General features: G+C 46.4%; 1 protein-coding gene across 1 annotated transcript in view; it reads right to left on the reverse strand.

The window, feature by feature from the left end:
- Positions 1–1,290: 1,290 nt before the first annotated feature.
- The window catches only part of crocc2 (ciliary rootlet coiled-coil, rootletin family member 2), a 56,184-nt gene continuing 40,027 nt past the window's right edge, over positions 1,291–17,447 (reverse strand). The window contains exons 24-39 of the mRNA XM_020048839.3: positions 12,657–12,895; positions 12,166–12,325; positions 11,821–11,988; positions 11,136–11,294; positions 10,682–10,907; positions 9,367–9,518; positions 8,911–9,031; positions 8,495–8,658; positions 8,140–8,333; positions 7,850–7,955; positions 7,194–7,334; positions 5,068–5,217; positions 4,771–4,974; positions 4,262–4,393; positions 3,146–3,325; positions 1,291–2,041 (exon numbers count right to left, since the gene is read on the reverse strand). Coding sequence (XP_019904398.3) covers positions 1,967–2,041; positions 3,146–3,325; positions 4,262–4,393; positions 4,771–4,974; positions 5,068–5,217; positions 7,194–7,334; positions 7,850–7,955; positions 8,140–8,333; positions 8,495–8,658; positions 8,911–9,031; positions 9,367–9,518; positions 10,682–10,907; positions 11,136–11,294; positions 11,821–11,988; positions 12,166–12,325; positions 12,657–12,895 — 2,571 coding nt within the window. The 3' untranslated portion in view covers positions 1,291–1,966. The remainder of the gene's footprint in view (positions 2,042–3,145; positions 3,326–4,261; positions 4,394–4,770; positions 4,975–5,067; positions 5,218–7,193; positions 7,335–7,849; positions 7,956–8,139; positions 8,334–8,494; positions 8,659–8,910; positions 9,032–9,366; positions 9,519–10,681; positions 10,908–11,135; positions 11,295–11,820; positions 11,989–12,165; positions 12,326–12,656; positions 12,896–17,447) is intronic.

Raw genomic sequence — 17,447 nt, forward strand, 5'->3', positions numbered from 1 at the left:
ATATTACACAGACTGTTCTCCCCACTACACCCCAATATATTACACAGACTGTTCACCCCACTACACCCCAATATATTACACAGACTGTTCACCCCACTACACCCCTGTATATTACACAGGCTGTTCACCCCATAACACCCCAATATATTACACAGACTGTTCACCCCACTACACCCCTGTATATTACACAGACTGTTCACCCCATAACACCCCAATATATTACACAGACTGTTCTCCCCACTACACCCCGATATATTACACAGACTGTTCTCCCCACTACACCCCGATATATTACACAGACTGTTCTCCCCACTACACCCCTGTATATTACACAGACTGTTCTCCCCACTACACCCCAATATATTACACAGACTGTTCACCCCACTACACCCCAATATATTACACAGACTGTTCTCCCCACTACCCCCTGTATATTACACAGACTGTTCTCCCCACTACCCCCTGTATATTAAACAGACTTTTCTTTCTCGGGAAGTGTGTGTCACAAGGTGCTGTAACACTTAGGCAATGACAGTAGATGCATAGGATTGTGAGTTTGCTCAAAAATGCTGTTGGGAAAACTCACAACCAAAAGTTACAAATAGTGGTCTCATGTATACAGTGTTTTTAATGCAAACTCAGGAGTCATGTCCAGAAAGCTTGGGAAGATGAGATAGGCAAATCAGCTGATTTAGATTGGAAAACAAATGTTATTTTTTCCAGCTGTTGGAGATCGGAGGAAGCAAGCTTAACAATTGTAGTTTATGATCAGTAAATGAAAATCCATAAATCTTGATGTGCGGGTTCTTCCCAGCATAACTTAAATCAGTTGCAACAGTAATGCGTGTGAGAGGAAAAAAAAGCAACTCATGAGAGAGGGAGAGAAACAAATAGGGTGAAATAAAGAAAAGAGATTGAAAAGACAAAGAGAGAAAGAGTGAATGCTGCTGAGGACAACAAAAGGTCACAACTTCTCCATCGCCCAACAAAAGCAGTTCCACTCTCAGACTAGGAGGGAAATAAAAAAATCATGGAAGACAAAAAATGAGGGATCACTGCATTCTGATCTGGATGGTTGTTCATGACTGAATGTGCTGTTTACACACACACACACACACACACACACACACACTGTAATTTACAGGATACGTTCCAAAGACAAAGGAGGTGGTGTTAGCAGAATAAACTCACCAATGTTTGTTTTGCAGCCTTTTTATTTTTTTTGTCTCAAACATAAAATCATGGTTTTCTGATATTAAAGAATAGTCGGCATAATCATTGAAATACGAATACATTACATTGATTCTTTTATCCTTTTTAAATAAATTTAAACCAAAATAACAGTACAAATGATTCTAGTAACTAACTCATATTACGATGACACCACAATAATCCTTTGCTGGTTGAAAGCAATACAAAATAGCAACAAATGTGATGATTCCTAAAAGAAAGTATTAAATGATAGAATCAATAATAGAATGACTAAAACGATATTGTAGGGAGTAAAGGATGATGGTTGGCAAGGACAGATCTTTATGCTGGTGGGGATCTGTCCAATGAGACAACAGGAGAACTAGCAGCACTTAGTGGCTGGCCTGGATAGGGCAAATCCTTTAAAATAGTCTGCAACGTCCAGCCTTCAGAACACAGAAACAGCACCCTCATTGTTTGTTGTTTTTTAAGATCTCCATGCAGATTAGGGTTAGATTAGGATTATTTAATTCAGAATGTCTGGATGCTAATGTGGACCTGTCAGTGTGTGTGCTAGCATTTGTGTGTGTGTGCGTGCATGGGATTTTGTATTTGTGTAAAAAGGTCTGAGTAGGGTTGTCTGTTGAAGAGAGGTCAGTGGTCACTAACTAGCTACACTGAGGTCATCAAAGGGTCAAACGTTTAGTTTACCCTTTACCTTTCAGGGTCCAGGGGTCACCAGGCAGCATACAGCCAACCTTGACCCAACACCCCATTATCTCAGCATCTGGTTGACATAAGCTTGCCTTCTTCGCATCTCCTGTTCCAACTGCTCCTTCAGCGTCAGAATCTGAGACCAAAACAGAAACACAGGACATCTGAGACCAAAACAGACACACAGGACATCTGAGACCAAAACAGACACACAGGACATCTGAGACCAAAACAGACACACAGGACATCTGAGACCAAAACATGGACACAGACAGACACACAGACAGACACACAGACAGAGACAGACAGAGACAGACAGACAGAGACAGACAGAGGCAGACAGAGGCAGACAGACAGAAACAGAGGCAGACAGACAGAGAGAGACGGACAGAGAGACAGACACACAGACAGAGACAGACAGACAGACACAGACAGAGACACAAACAAACAGACAGGCAGACAGACAGAGACAGAGACAGGCAGAGACAGAGGCAGACAGAGGCAGACAGACAGAGACAGACAGAGAGAGACAGAGACAGAGGCAGACAGAGAGAGACAGACAGAGAGAGACAGACAGTCAGAGACAGACAGAGAGAGACAGACAGACAGACAGAGACAGACAGAGACAGACAGACAGAGACAGACAGACAGAGACAGACAGACAGAGACAGGGTAAGGGGTATATATTCTATTACATTATGAGAACTACCAAGACCTGAACAAACCGGTCACTACAAGGAATTTGAAACCACCGAGGAGAAGAAAAAAATTAATTTGTATTGGGTGAAAAATGTGTGAAAATTTGGCAGCCAAGTATGTTTCCTCCTGCCAAAACTCAACTTACTTATATACATATACACAGTATTTTTACTGGGCATTACTATTGTTTTTTCTTCCACTTGAATTGTTCCTTGTTATATATTTATTTTATCTTTCTTATTCGCCCCTTGCTTTGACAATGTTTCACATGCCAATGAATCCCTTTGAACTGGACGTAATGGTTCCTGGTTCCGTCCTCATTCTCCTCACATCTCCTTTCAGCCCTCTCTCCTAACCCCGTCGTGGCTTCTGTTTCAAATATTCACTACGAGCAACTAAACAAGCAAACAATGACAGATGTGTACATGTCTCTCATGGCTTCTCACAGATGTTTTCAACGGAAGGAGTGGAAAGAAAGCAGGAAAAATGATGCGAGGAACAAAGAGATCCTCTTTGAGAACCAGTCAGACCCTGTGACTACCTGCTCCTCCAGAACCGTGACCCTTTGGCGATGGGCTTTCTCCCTGACCTCCAGGGCCCTCCCCGCCTGCTGCTGGGTCCCCCTCAGCCGCTCCGTCTCCAGCTCCATCTCCTGATGATGGCGGGTCGTCACCTCCAGGAGGCGCTGTGCGTGGGAATGCTCCGACTGGGACATCTGGGCCTGGAGGACACAGGTTGCACCACAGAAAATCAACAAAGAGGGAGTGTCTGTCTGTCTGTTAGTCCATCTGTCATTCAGTCTGTATGTTTGTCAGTCTGTCTCTCTTTCAGTCTGTATGTTTGTCTGTCTGTCTCTCTTTCAGTCTGTATGTTTGTCTGTCTGTCTCTCTTTTAGTCTGTATGTTTGTCAGTCTGTCTCTCTTTCAGTCTGTATGTTTGTCTGTCTGTCTCTCTTTCAATGTGTCTGTGTTTCAGTGTGCCTGTCAGTCTGTATGTTTGTCAGTCAGTCTGTCTGCCTGTCTGTCTTTCAGTCAGTCTGTATGTTTGCCATTCTGTCTGAATTTCAGTTTGTCTGTCAGTTCTCCTGTCAGTCAGTGTGACCTCAGAGGCGGTAGTCCTCTGGTTGTAGCTGGTGCTAACTGGTTCTAGCTGGTTCTAGCTGGTTCTAGCCACTCCAGGGTCGTTAGGTCAAGCATCTATCATACTGTCATTAAAAAGGTTTGTTAAGTGGCATATTTATTCACTTCAAAACTCTCTGGCTTCTATTGTATATCACATTATTCGGTACTTTCTCACAATCTATCTGTCTGTCTCTACTTGAAGTGTCTGTCTGTCTCTCTTCCTGTCTTGTCTGTCTCTACCTGAAGTGACTGTCTGTCTGTTTTCCTGTCTTGTCTGTCTCTACCTGAAGTGTCTGTCTGTCTTCCTGTCTTGTCTGTCTCTAACTGAAGTGTCTGTCGGTCTGTCTTCCTGTCTTGTCTGTCTCTACCTGAAGTGTCTGTCTGTCTTCCTGTCTTGTCTGTCTCTACCTGTAGTGTCTGCCTGTCTGTCTTCGTGTCTTGTCTGTCTCTACCTGTAGTGTCTGCCTGTCTGTCTTCGTGTCTTGTCTGTCTCTACCTGCAGTGTCTGTCTGTCTTCCTGTCTTGTCTGTCTCTACCTGTAGTGTCTGCCTCTCCAGGTGCTGCTGGTTGAGTTCCTGCTCCAAGCTGCGTACCGTCTGTCCCAGCTGTTCTCTCTCTCTGGCTGCCGACGCTGCCTCCTCCTCTCTCCGTAGTCTCTCCAGCTCCACCTGACACGCAGACCCAGGGACAGAGACACACACACATACACACCGAGACACACAGAGACAGACATACACACACACACACACCAGTATGAATGTCTTCCCCATGAAGGCAATTCTGTGTCCCAGCAGTAGTAATGCAAGTAGCAGCACTGAGGACCTGGTTTCTCACCGGGCGTTTGAATATTTCCATCATATAACCTGAGGTGCACCAGGGCCCGCTAACGTATTTCACTGTTTGTTGTAGGGGACAGGGGGTCATTTGGGACATTGCCTGGTTTCTCCTGGCCAGCCTGCCTCTGCTCGGCCGACGGCTTGGACTCTGGGAAGACATCCTCCGGAATGTGTCGGGAAGGTCCAGCCGGCAAACCGTTGCAACGTACCCTCTCCAGTGTCTTCCTGAGCGACGCCTTGTCCTTCGCCAGACGGGCCAACGTCCGCTCCAGCTCTGCCCGCTCCCCCTCCATCCTCTTCAGGGTGCTCTGGAGGCAGGTCAACCTCTCCTGGAGCTCCTCCCGCTCCTTCTGCTGCAGCGTGGATCTCTCCTGGGCTGCAAGATCTGCGGCCTCCTGCTTCTGCTTCAGGACCTGTATGGAGGAGAGTCACACAGAAAAAGACACAGACACACCAAATGTGTGATACTTTAGGTCCAGTGTGGAGGAGGCCAGCCCCCTGCTCACCTCCTTCAGACTCCAGCACTGTTTCTGCAGCTCTGAGGCCTGAAGTTCAGCATCCTCCTGTGCCCTCTGGACATTCTGGAGCTTCTCGGTCAGGAAATGGTTCTGCCTCTTGCTGTCACACAGGGCCTCACGCAGTTTATCCAGCCGTTCCTACAGGGAACACACACACACACACAGGAAGGACTGGTACTCATGTAGCTAATCCAGCCAATCTGGCATGATCAACTCTGGTGGCACAGTCTCAGAAACACTCCCAAAACTAGATATTCCAATATCCAACTTGGGACAGCACAGACTGCCTTCTAACATATGAGTACTAATGTGCCGTTACACCCCTATTCACACATAAACGTGTGAACGCTTAAGCGCTCCATTTAACGACACGATTCACAGACATGGCGAGTAAACACGATTCACGATGGGGAGTAAACACGATTCACGATGGCGAGTAAATACAATTCACGATGGCGAGTAAATATGCGTAGGCTACTCTACAATGTTATAGCGAATGTGAAGCATTCTCGACCGCTCCTACACAAGTGCCGCTCAAGTCAAGCACTAACTATGGTTCTGAGGCTGTAAAAAATAACAAAATATTTTAATGGCAACAAAAACATTCACAGCGATAAGCATTTTTAATTAGTCGCATGCATTAACACGTTCATTTTGACAGCCCTATTTATAATGAATGATTTGTTGCTTGACTTGGTTGGTTGTTGACTAAATCATGTATACTGACAGATTTGGCTCCAATCCAATACATCATATAAAACCTCTATTGACATCCATCTCTTCACCTATCCAGATTTATACTCTCTATTTCCTGTAGTCTTGTCTCCCTTTTCCACTCTACCCATACTCTTTCCATTGCTGTCTCCTCAATCTCCTTTCTGTTTTTGTCTGCCTCTCTTTCTGTCTCTCTATCCCTCTTCTCAGTTATCTCTCTCTATGTCTGCCTCCTAGATACTGTTCAGAGATGTGGGTCGAGAAAGCGTCACAGAGACCTTTTAGTTTAGATTTTTTCCAGGCTTTTTATTGGCATCGGCTGACAGGTCCTGAACAAAATGAAATAGATTTATACCGAGCGTTGGAGTGTTTTTGTTTGCACAGCATCTTTAAAGCTGGTGCCTCAACCTAGGCCTTTAAGGCTCTCCTGAGGAACTCTGGGAAAATTAATGAGCTAGTCCCACCATTTCACTTCACAATCATCCAGTATCCAAATGGCACCCTATTCCCCACATGGCCCACTAGGTCTGTCAAAAATAGTGCACTTCCAAGGGAATAGGGTGCTTTTTGATCCCTAGCCCTGGCCCCTTAGGGGAACCGCTTCAGGAAAAGTAAATAAATAAAAACTTGAAACTGAAAAGGTTACATAGCTGGACTATAAATCAAACAGCAGTTTTGGAAAAGTTCATTTAACTTTCTAAAGTTTCAATTAGACAGCCTGGCCTAGGTGGGGTTAGGTGGGATTTGGAAAACATTTACGTAATTAAATGTATACACAACAATAAATTATCTGAGGTTTCCCCCCCCCCCTTTCCAGGCTTAACAAATATTCAATAGAAGTTTATTTAAACCAGCACCTTTCCAGTGACACTTGGTCGGTCTGAAGTCTCGGCAGTATGCTTTGCTGATGGACACAGAAGGGTGTCCAATTTGCATTAGACATTTTGAAGGACAGCAGTTGAGGTAGTGGTAGTATGTGGAATAGTTGTAGTAGTATACGCAGTAACAGTAGTAGTAGTTGTGGTGATTGTAGTAGTAATGGTAGAAGTAGCGATGGTAATAGTAGTAGTAATGGCAGTAGTATTTGTGGTAATAGAAGTAGTAATGGTAGTAGTAGCTGTGGTAATAGTAGTAGTAATGGTAGTAGTAGCTGTGGTAATAGTAGTAGTAATGGCAGTAGTAGTTGTGGTAATAGTTGTAGTAATGGCAGTCATAATTGTGGTAATAGTAGTAGTAATGGTTGTAATAGCTGTGGTAATAGTAGTAGTAATGGTTGTAATAGCTGTGGTAATAGTAGTAGTAGTGGTTGTGGTAATAGTAGTAGTAATTGTAGTAGTAAAAATAGTCGTAATGGTAGCAGTACCAGTGGTAATAGTAGTAGTAGTGATATTATGTATTACCTGAATGACTCTGCGGTCCTGGTCTGAGATGGTGAGAGCCCTCTGTAGTCTGGCAACCTGTTCCTGCATGGCTTCTGTTCTGCCACTACTGTCACTGAGAGTACTGTACAGACCCTGGAGCTGGTCCCTCAGCAACCCCTCCTGGAGGAATGGATGGTTGGATGGATGGATGGTAGGATGGATGGATAGGGGGATGGATGGATGGTAGGATGGATGGTAAGATAAATGATAGGATGGATGGTGGTAGGAGGGATGGGTGGTGGTAGGAGGGATGGGTGGTGTGATGGATCGTAGGATTATAGGATGGATGGAAGGATGGTAGAATGGATGGAAGATGAATGGTAGGATAGATGGAGGATGGATGGATGGTAGGATGGATGGAGGATGGATGGTGGGAGGGATGGTGGGATGGATGGAGGATGGATGGTGGGAGGGATGGATGGTGGGAGGGATGGTGGGATGGATGGAGGATGGATGGTGGGAGGGATGGATGGTGGGAGGGATGGATGGATGGTGGGAGGAATGGAGTTTATTATACAATAGAAACTACACATAGAAAGTACATGCAGTGTAAACAGTGTATTAAACATTTCAAGAACACCACGATAAACTAGGAAGCATCAGCCTGGAGACAGTTTAATTATAAAGCACGAAACCTGGGTCTCTGCCCGGGCCAGGGCCTCGGCCAACCTCTCCTCGTTCAGCTTGAGCCCGGCCGCCCGGTCCTCACTCTCTCCCAGCCGCTTCCTCAGCTCCACCAGCCTGTTCGTTCAAATTCATTGGATTGATTTCATTAATTTAAAGCACACAAAACAATTACGGACACAGTGAAATTGTTAAATACTTTCCATTGTGGTCTTGGTGTTCAGGCCGGCGTGGAGGATGGGTCTTCGCTCATAGCGATCAACATAAACATAATAAATTAGAAATATGCAAAAACAATTACTTCTCCCCCAGAACGGACACCTCCCCCTCCAGCTCGGCTGCCCTTCGCTGGGCCCTCTGCAGCTCCCCCTCCTGGGTCCTCTGGCTGACCTCCAGACCAGACGCCCGGCTCTTCGCTGTCTCCAGGGCCTCCTTCAGCGTACGGCAATCCCCCTCAAAACGAGCCTCTGCGACACGGGAACGATCCAGTTTCTCCTGGAGTTCAAACGTGTCGGAACATTAGTTGGTCAGTCTGTCAGTCATTTAACCTACTGTCAGCCAGTCAATCATTTAGCCTAAAGTCAGTCAGACAATGGTGTAATGTTTTTTATCCCAATGTGACCAATCTCAATCACTCGCAGCCAAGCTAACTCTACCTGGAGTGTCCTACTGTCAGCTTCAGCGGTCTGCAGACTGGTCTTGAGTCTGGATACCTCTGCCACCAGGCTCTTCCTGTCTCGGGCTCCTCGATGTGCCGCTTCTTTCTGCAGAGAGAGTGAGGTCTGGGCCTCATACAGCCGCTCCAGCAGCTCTCTCTTACCTGGAGAACACACCCACACACATATACAGTTCATATCCCATACATAACACAGCAAACGTTGTATTCTGTTTGTCGTTATTGCACACAAGTGTGCTTATCCTGAACTAAACCGCAACATCCCGAACTATTTCAGACACCGGGGTTTTGTCTAACCGGACCAGTTTGAGACAGCTTTTTTGGTCTCTGTTTGGTTTCAGCTCGTCAGTGCGAAAATCGACTGCATGAACGGTGTCAGGTCCCATGCTCTCTCACCCTGCTCCAGCTCCTTCAGGGCCACGGTCTGCTGCTGTATCCGTGTCTCAGACCTGTCCTGGCTGGCCTCAAGCTCGGCCACCCGTTGGTTCAGATTGGCCACCTGGATCTTAGCCTCATCCTAGAGTGGGATGATGAACCAAGCATTCGTCAGTCAAAGCACGAACAGGAAGTTTTTCTATTTAGTTCTATATGAACAGGAAGTTTTTTCTATAAAAAGTATTGAATTAGTATTCATAAATAAGATAAATATGTGCATTTTTCAAAATAGGATAAAAAAAAGTAACTTAAATATATATAAAAATACTCATAAAAAAATGATGAGTATTTAATGTCAACTTAATTAGTGTTATATAAAGATTTAAGTAAATTACATTTAAAAGTGTAAATTAGACACTTTTGGGGCCATTAAAAAAAATTATACTGCATTTCTTTTTTCCATGTATCATCCTGTACCTTGTCTCTCAGCGCGTCTCTGAGTTCCTGGTGGAAGTCCCCTAGGGCTGTCTGCACCGCGTCCATATCCAGCTCCCCCTCTGCACCCTGGGGTGTGGATGATACAGGGCCTCCAGGGGATCGGCTGGCTCCCTCTGTGACACGCTCACTACCTGGACAGCACATAGAGCCAAGGCTTGACTTTGACAGGAGTTCCCCAGGGCTGAGTGCTGCCCCCGATCATGTGCTGACGCCTGAGGTCCTGTTTCTCAGACAGAACAATAACTTTAAAAGGCACTGTGGAGCACCGGCATTTAATATGAACAGTACAAACACTAGGTGAAGAACTGCAGTCAATACACTGGCACTGAAGCACAGATCCAGGGTGCAGCTGAAGGTCAGAATATCACTCAGAAAACAAGTGACATCCACATTGAATCTGTCGCTGTGAGTTATCAGCCGTTACAAAGACCATCGCGGAAGTCATGACCTGTTATGTGTGATCATTGTAGGGTGGGATGAGTACCTTTCAGCCGTTACAAAGACCATCGCGGAAGTCTTGACCTGTTACATGTGATCATTGTAGGGTGGGATGTGTACCTTTCAGCCGTTACAAAGACCATCGCGGAAGTCTTGACCTGTTACGTGTGATCATTGTAGGGTGGGATGTGTACTTTTCAGCCGTTACAAAGACCATCACGGAAGTCTTGACCTGTTACGTGTGATCATTGTAGGGTGGGATGTGTACCTTTCAGCCGTTACAAAGACCATCGCGGAAGTCATGACCTGTTATGTGTGATCATTGTAGGGTGGGATGAGTACCTTTCAGCCGTTACAAAGACCATCGCGGAAGTCTTGACCTGTTACATGTGATCATTGTAGGGTGGGATGTGTACCTTTCAGCCGTTACAAAGACCATCGCGGAAGTCTTGACCTGTTACGTGTGATCATTGTAGGGTGGGATGTGTACTTTTCAGCCGTTACAAAGACCATCACGGAAGTCTTGACCTGTTACGTGTGATCATTGTAGGGTGGGATGTGTACCTTTCAGCCGTTACAAAGACCATCGGAAGTCTTGACCTGTTACGTGTGATCATTGTAGGGTGGGATGTGTACCTTTCAGCCGTTACAAAGACCATCGGAAGTCTTGACCTGTTCCGTGTGATCATTGTAGGGTGGGATGTGTACCTTTCAGCCGTTACAAAGACCATCGCGGAAGTCTTGACCTGTTACGTGTGATCATTGTAGGGTGGGATGTGTACTTTTCAGCCGTTACAAAGACCATCACGGAAGTCTTGACCTGTTACGTGTGATCATTGTAGGGTGGGATGTGTACCTTTCAGAGGGGAGCGACTTCTCCAGGGGGAAGGGCTTCGCCCCCTGGACCCAGGGGTCAGCGAGCGCCTGGTCCTGCCCACCCCAAGGGTCTGTCTCAGGGCTGAGGTCAGTCCGGCTAGCCGGTGTTCCAGCTCCCTCCTCGCAACGTCCCCCTTTCCCAGTTGCTCCTCCAGACTCTGTGCCTTGCCCTCTGCCAAGCTGACCTTCAGGGTGACTTCCCTGAGCTGGGGAAGGGCAGGGAACCAGGAGGGTTCTCTCATTAGCACACACAACAAAAAAGATGGAGCTAGCAAAGAACATTGCCAAACCTCTACATCGGCTCAGACGTACGTCACTGAACCTGTTAGAAAAGACCCCTGCTTTTATTCAAACACAAACACTCACAAGTAGCTGTACACCATTGTTTTTCTCTCTCCAGCTAAATTGATAAATGGCCACAATAGTGTTTTCACCTGGGTGGCGTGCTCTTCTAGTGCCTGCTCGAGTTTGGAGGTTTCTTCACGATGCAGAACGAGAGTCTTTTGTAACTCCGCCTCGCCTTCCGCTACCACCTCCTTCATCTGACACACTGCCTCCTCCAGCTCTGACATGCAACCCTGCAGTCGGGAAGCCTGATGCAGCCAAACCGAAACGGAGGTGGAAAAGAGAGAGGGGTGGTCGTATTGCAGCCACTACATTATTATTAACCTCACTCAAATGGGACAGAGTGACACGGTCAAATATGTGCCACTCAATCCAGGATACACCCATCCACCCACCCACCCATCCATCCATCCACCCACCCATCCATCCACCCATTCATCCACCCACCCATCCACCCATCCACCCATCCACCCATCCACCCATCCATCCACCCACCCATCCATCCATCCATCCATCCACCCACCCACCCACCCATCCATCCACCCATTCATCCACCCATCCACCCACCCATCCATCCACCCACCCACCCACCCACCCATCCACCCACCCACCCATCCATCCATCCACTGACGGGACATCAGGTGGACGAGGCTGCTCCTTCTCATACCACAGCACTGTAATCCCCACAGGAAGTGCTGTGGCAAACGTAGGTGAATGGAGTGGAGGTTTGCCGTTAACGTAACATCGGCTCCACTACTCCTGTATGTTACATACCTCCTTTATGGCCGCCTCCCTTCCAGCCTCGCTCTCCAGGACTCTTTGTTTGAGATTGAAGGCCTCCCTCAGCGCCTCTTCCTCCTTTACCTCTGCCCGACACATTCTGGCCTGTAGCTCCCCCAGCTCCCCCCTTCGGTGGGAGGCCTCACCCTCCAGGATCTTCACCTAGATACAGAATGATTCAAATGACTCACACAACACCAAACCTAGATTAGAAGAAAGAGCAGGAGACAAAAAAGCAGAAGAAGGGCAGAAGAACCAGAAGAAGGACCAAAAGAAGAAGCAGAAGAGGCAGAGGAATAAGAAGGGACAGAAGAAGAACGACAGAAGATAAAGCCTTGCCTGTCTGCGTAGCTCCTGCAGCTCTCTGCGTGCCTGCAGTCGGGACTTCTCCAAGTCTCTCATGGTGCTCCTCAACTTGGACACCTCCTGCTGCAGAGAGGTCTTACAGTCTTCCAAGACCACCACCTTCTGCTCCTTTTCCTCCAAGCTACGACGCAGACTGATAGACACGGAGCCCGAGACACAAATGAGTAGGTAGATTACTGATTACAAATGCAACTATAGTTTAATCAAAACCCCACAGGACAGCCATAAAAGAAACAGCTGACCAGAGTTCCAACTTCTGGAGGTTTTAGTTTTCTGGGGACACTGCAGAGGCAGTCAAAACTCAAGAAACCCATGGACAGCTTGCTGTCAGAGATCTTTACAACCCAAGGTTAAGTATACTGTCATACAATATGCTCTAAAAAGGAATCTCTCAAGAGTTTCAGCTTAGTGGTGAAATAATGGAAAATCCCTGCCCAAGAGTCTCACCAACATCAGTGACTTACCTATTGTTGTCACTCTCAGCTCGCTTCACCGACGATCTGAGCTCCTGGTTGGAGGTTTGGATGGCCTCCTTGTCCCGCGTCTCATCCCCCAGCAGCCTCCTAAGATCCAGGACCTCCTTCCTCTGGTCGTCCCTCTCCTGAGCAATCTCCCTCAGCTCCCGATGGGCCTCAATCAGTCCCCTCCTCCCTGCATCGCGACCATCTTCCGCCTCCTGGAGGTCCCGCCGAAGACCCTCCACCTAAACAGACGCGAGGGGACGGAAGACATTAAAAGAACAACTGAGCAAATTGGAGATGAAAACAGAGCCTAGGAAGTGGCGAAGAACAGAGTCCAGTACCATCATTAGACCAGAACCACCATTAGACCAGAACCACCATTAGACCAGAACCACCATTAGACCCAGTACCATCATTAGACCAAGTACCATCATTAGACCAGAACCACCATTAGACCAGAACCACCATTAGACCCAGTACCATCATTAGACCAGAACCACCATTAGACCCAGTACCATCATTAGACCAAGTACCATCATTAGACCCAGTACCATCATTAGACCAGAACCATCATTAGACCCAGTAGCATCATTAGACCAGAACCATCATTAGACCCAGTACCATCATTAGACCAGAACCATCATTAGACCCAGTACCATCATTAGACCCAGTATATAGTGTTTTCTTAAGGCATAATAATGTTGTCATGTTAACACAGCCTGAGAGGGGGGGAGGAAGGGAGGGCAGGAGGGAGGGAGTGAGGGAGGGAGGGCAGGAGGGAGGGAGGGAGGGAGTGAGTGAGGGAGGGCAGGAGGGAGGGAGTGAGGGAGGGAGGGCAGGAGCACATTATCTGGCGATGGATAAGAGTATAGGAGTTTGGGCGGGATGCCAGGTGCAGCTAGTTGGCCTACAGCCTCTGCCTATGGACTGGTGAGAAAAAAAAACTCTCTCAAATATGGGAGAGCAGGGATGGAGGATGAGGGGGGGAGGGGGGAGGAGCTTAGAGGAGAAGGAAAGAGGGCGGAGAGGATGGGGGAAAACGGAGGGACGGTAGGAGGTAGCGGTGGGTTTAAGAGCTCTCTCCCACTTCAGAGAAGATCAGGACTAACAGGGGATGGGGGAGGATGCGGGAGGATAGGAGGGGGAGAAAGCAGGAATGATGGGAGGGTGAGTAACCCTCGGTAGGGATCAGGACCAACAGGGGGGGAGAAAGGGGGAGTGAGGGAGGGGTAATGTTCGCCCAGCCCACACAAGATGTTTTCTTCACATAAATTCTAATGTGAGAGAAAATCACAATCTCTCGTTCCAACCCATCATACCTAATATATTATTTATTTATCTATTCTATTATTCTTATTTTTTTCAGGGGGTGGGGGCAGGCCAAGGTTTAAACAGTGTTTGAGAACCTTTTCGCTAATGTTGCTCCAGTCCCGTCTCCAGTGCCAGATGGGCAGTGTTTGACCATCCGTGGACCTCACACTGTCAAGCTCAGTCAAGCATGGATAGAGTATTGGGAACATTTCAAATGGTGGTTGGACCCATGTTTGGGGGAGGAGAGGGGGAGAGGCCTCTCATTGGGCCTTACCAAGGGCGGAGAGTGAAGCCAGGGAACCTGACTCGTCCGACCGGGGCTAGCCTCTCTCTGCAGCCGGGCAGAAAATTAACAAGAACCCAACTGGCTTCTTTGCATTAGGGGTTAACCCCCAACCATCTCTCTCATCTCTATCATTCCCCCATCCCCCTCTTTTCATTCTCTCTTCCTCCCTCCCTCTTCACTCTTCCTCGCTTCTGCCACCCGTCTTCTCTTCCTCTCCTTATTTTAGTAGTCCTGGTTGTATATTTCTCTTCATCATCATTATCATCATCGTGGATTCATAAAACATTCAGCCACAACAAGAGCAGGAAGGCCGTGGCAGATCTGACAGACGGCCTGTGTTCCAAATGGCATGCCATTAAGTGCACCGCGTTTCACCGGGGTGCATGGCTTAATGCACTACGCAAGCCATTTGGGACGCAGACACGAAGCACATTCACCCCCCGGTCACCATCTTCCATGTCTCCCGTTCTTCACAGTCGGAATTAACTGCCATCCTCAACAGCGGACATAACTGGAGTTTAAACAGGCGGACAGTTTGAACATTCTTAATTTAAACAAGTCAGGTCAGGGTTGTAAAACGCTGTCGTGACAGTGAGGTTACTATTCCGCTCATACGTCTAAGGTGCCTGTAAGCAAGCAAGCTAGCAAAGTGGATGATAAAGGGGGTGTTGGATTAGGCTGGGGAGATATTAATTCTATGGGCGTATATCTACATCCACAGACTTTATAAAAGAAAGGATTACGGTTAGGATTAGGTCAGGGTTAAGATTAGGGTTAGGACAAGGTTAGCGTTAAGGTTAGGTTTAGTACATGGGTGAAGCTGTAGCCGGGTGATTAAAAACCCAACACATGGGAAAACATGTCCCTGACTAGGCCTAGTCCGGCCCCACTTCGTAAGCTGCCAACTGAACCAGGGAGAGAGAGATCAAGATTAAAGACAGCAGGCCTTTAGGAGGAAGTCAGACTCAATCTTCCCCAATCCCTCACCCCTCCGAACAGACTCTCCCTCCCCACTCAGTCTTTTATGGGTGCATGTCTGTAGTCCGTCCAGGCACCAGGTAACATTGCCCCACTGGTGGCATTCATGGTTTTAAAGGACCGCGGATGCTGCCAATGTCAACAGCAGCCTGCGCTAAATGGCACCCGACTAATTGGTACAAACTTCAGTCCGACTGACCTGGCAGCACCTCCCTTCGTGACCAAGCATGCCAACCCAAACAAACAGTACCAGCTTTCCTGGCGCTCAGCTCCTTAAACAACCACCAGAACCTCCTGTCCCATTTGTCTTGTCTTATAGGCCCTTAAAACGTTCGGATACATCTGCTTGGTCCCCCATCTAGAAGATACTGATGTACTACTTTAACCTGAGCCAGTTTCGTACAGCAGGGGAATCATCCTGTAGCGACACGCAGAGTTATTTATCAGCGTGGAATATAATGAATTGACTTTTTTCCAACGGCTTAATAAAAAATGTTACAAGGGAAATTCAAGTCTCACGCTTCAAAGTAGAAACAACAAACTTTAGAAGCCTTTTTAAAACTTCAAGTGCACTACAGGTTTTACATTTCCTGCGGTGCAGGAAGGCTGTCTGACCACGGGGGTTCTCTAATTAAGATCCTATCTGTACTAACACTCCACACACACACGGCTTAGAGAGTGGCGGCTTTAGCTGGAGGGTTAGACATTGTTGTGACAGATTTAATGCCAGTAGTCGGGGTCAAACTAATCACAATGAACCACCAAGAACATTCCAAAGGTAACCTAAAGTACCCCAAACAGTTCCCTAAAAGTAACCAAAAGAACACATAACTACCAAAAAGAACACAAAGCTACACACTAAAGTATCTAAAAGGACTCAAAGGACTCCAATGGCACCCAAAAGATCCCAAAAGGCAAATGTACTTGTAACACGTAAGCTCAAATCCATCTCTGAGCTGTACTATATTGATATAAGCAAATGCCTGTATGAACATGAGAACTACCAAAATAGAAGACATTTCAATTGACAAGAGGTCCCAAAGGCAATATGGAACAGTACAACCCCATCTGAAAACAATTAAACATTCAAAGCTAAGCTTCCAGCATTGACAAATACACTAACTTCAGAACATCTGAGAAAGTTCCCGGAACACTTGTTAGATTTAGGCAAACTCTGACCAGTTACGCTAATAGTTTGACTATAAAATGGTTGAATTTTGGGTACTTATGGGTTCCTTTGGTTAGTTTAACAAGTTAGCTCTGATCAGGTTAGTTTTGGTAGATGTGGTGTCGGTAATTAAAATGTTGATAGTTTTAGAGTTTGTAGATGTGCTGGGGAGTAGTTGGAGTGTTGGTACTTCGTGTTGGCAGTTGTTCAGTAGTGTTGATAGTTGTAATGTTGGTAGTTATTCAGTAGTGTTGATAGTTGTAATGTTGGTAGTTATTCAGTAGTGTTGATAGTTGTAGTGTTGGTAGTTGTTCAATAGTGTTGATAGTTGTAGCGTTTGTAGTTGTAGTGTTGGCAGTTGTTCAGTAGTGTTTGTAGTTGTAGTGTTGGTGGTTGTTCAGTAGTGTTGATAGTTGTAGCGTTTATAGTTGTAGTGTTGGTAGTTGTTCAGTAGTGTTAATATTTGTCATGTTTGTAGTTGTAGTGTTGGTAGTTGTTCAGTAGTGTTGGTAATTGTAGTGTTGTAGTTGTAGTGTTGGTAGTTGTTCAGTAGTGTTGATAGTTGTAGTGTTGGTAGTTGTTCAGTAGTGTTGATAGTTGTAGTGTTTGTAGTTGTAGTGTTGGTAGTTGTTCAGTACAGTTGATAGTTGTAGTGTTTGTAGTTGTAGTGTTGGTAGTTGTTCAGTAGTGTTGATAGTTGTAGTGATGGTAGTTGTTCAGTAGTGTTAATAGTTGTAGTGTTGGTAGTTGTTCAGTAGTGTTGATAGTTGTAGTATTGGTAGTTGTTCAGTAGTGTTGATAGTTGTAGTATTGGTAGTTGTTCAGTAGTGTTGATAGTTGTAGTATTGGTAGTTGTTCAGTAGTGTTGATAGTTGTAGTATTGGTAGTTGTTCAGTAGTGTTGATAGTTGTAGTGTTGGTAGTTGTTCAGTAGTGTTGATAGTTGTGGTGTTGGTAGTTGTTCAGTAGTGTTGATAGTTGTAGCGTTTGTAGTTGTAGTGTTGGTAGTTGTTCAGTAGTGTTGATAGTTGTAGTATTGGTAGTTGTTCAGT

Source organism: Esox lucius, chromosome 8, assembly GCF_011004845.1.
Source record: "Esox lucius isolate fEsoLuc1 chromosome 8, fEsoLuc1.pri, whole genome shotgun sequence".
NCBI lineage: Eukaryota > Metazoa > Chordata > Actinopteri > Esociformes > Esocidae > Esox > Esox lucius.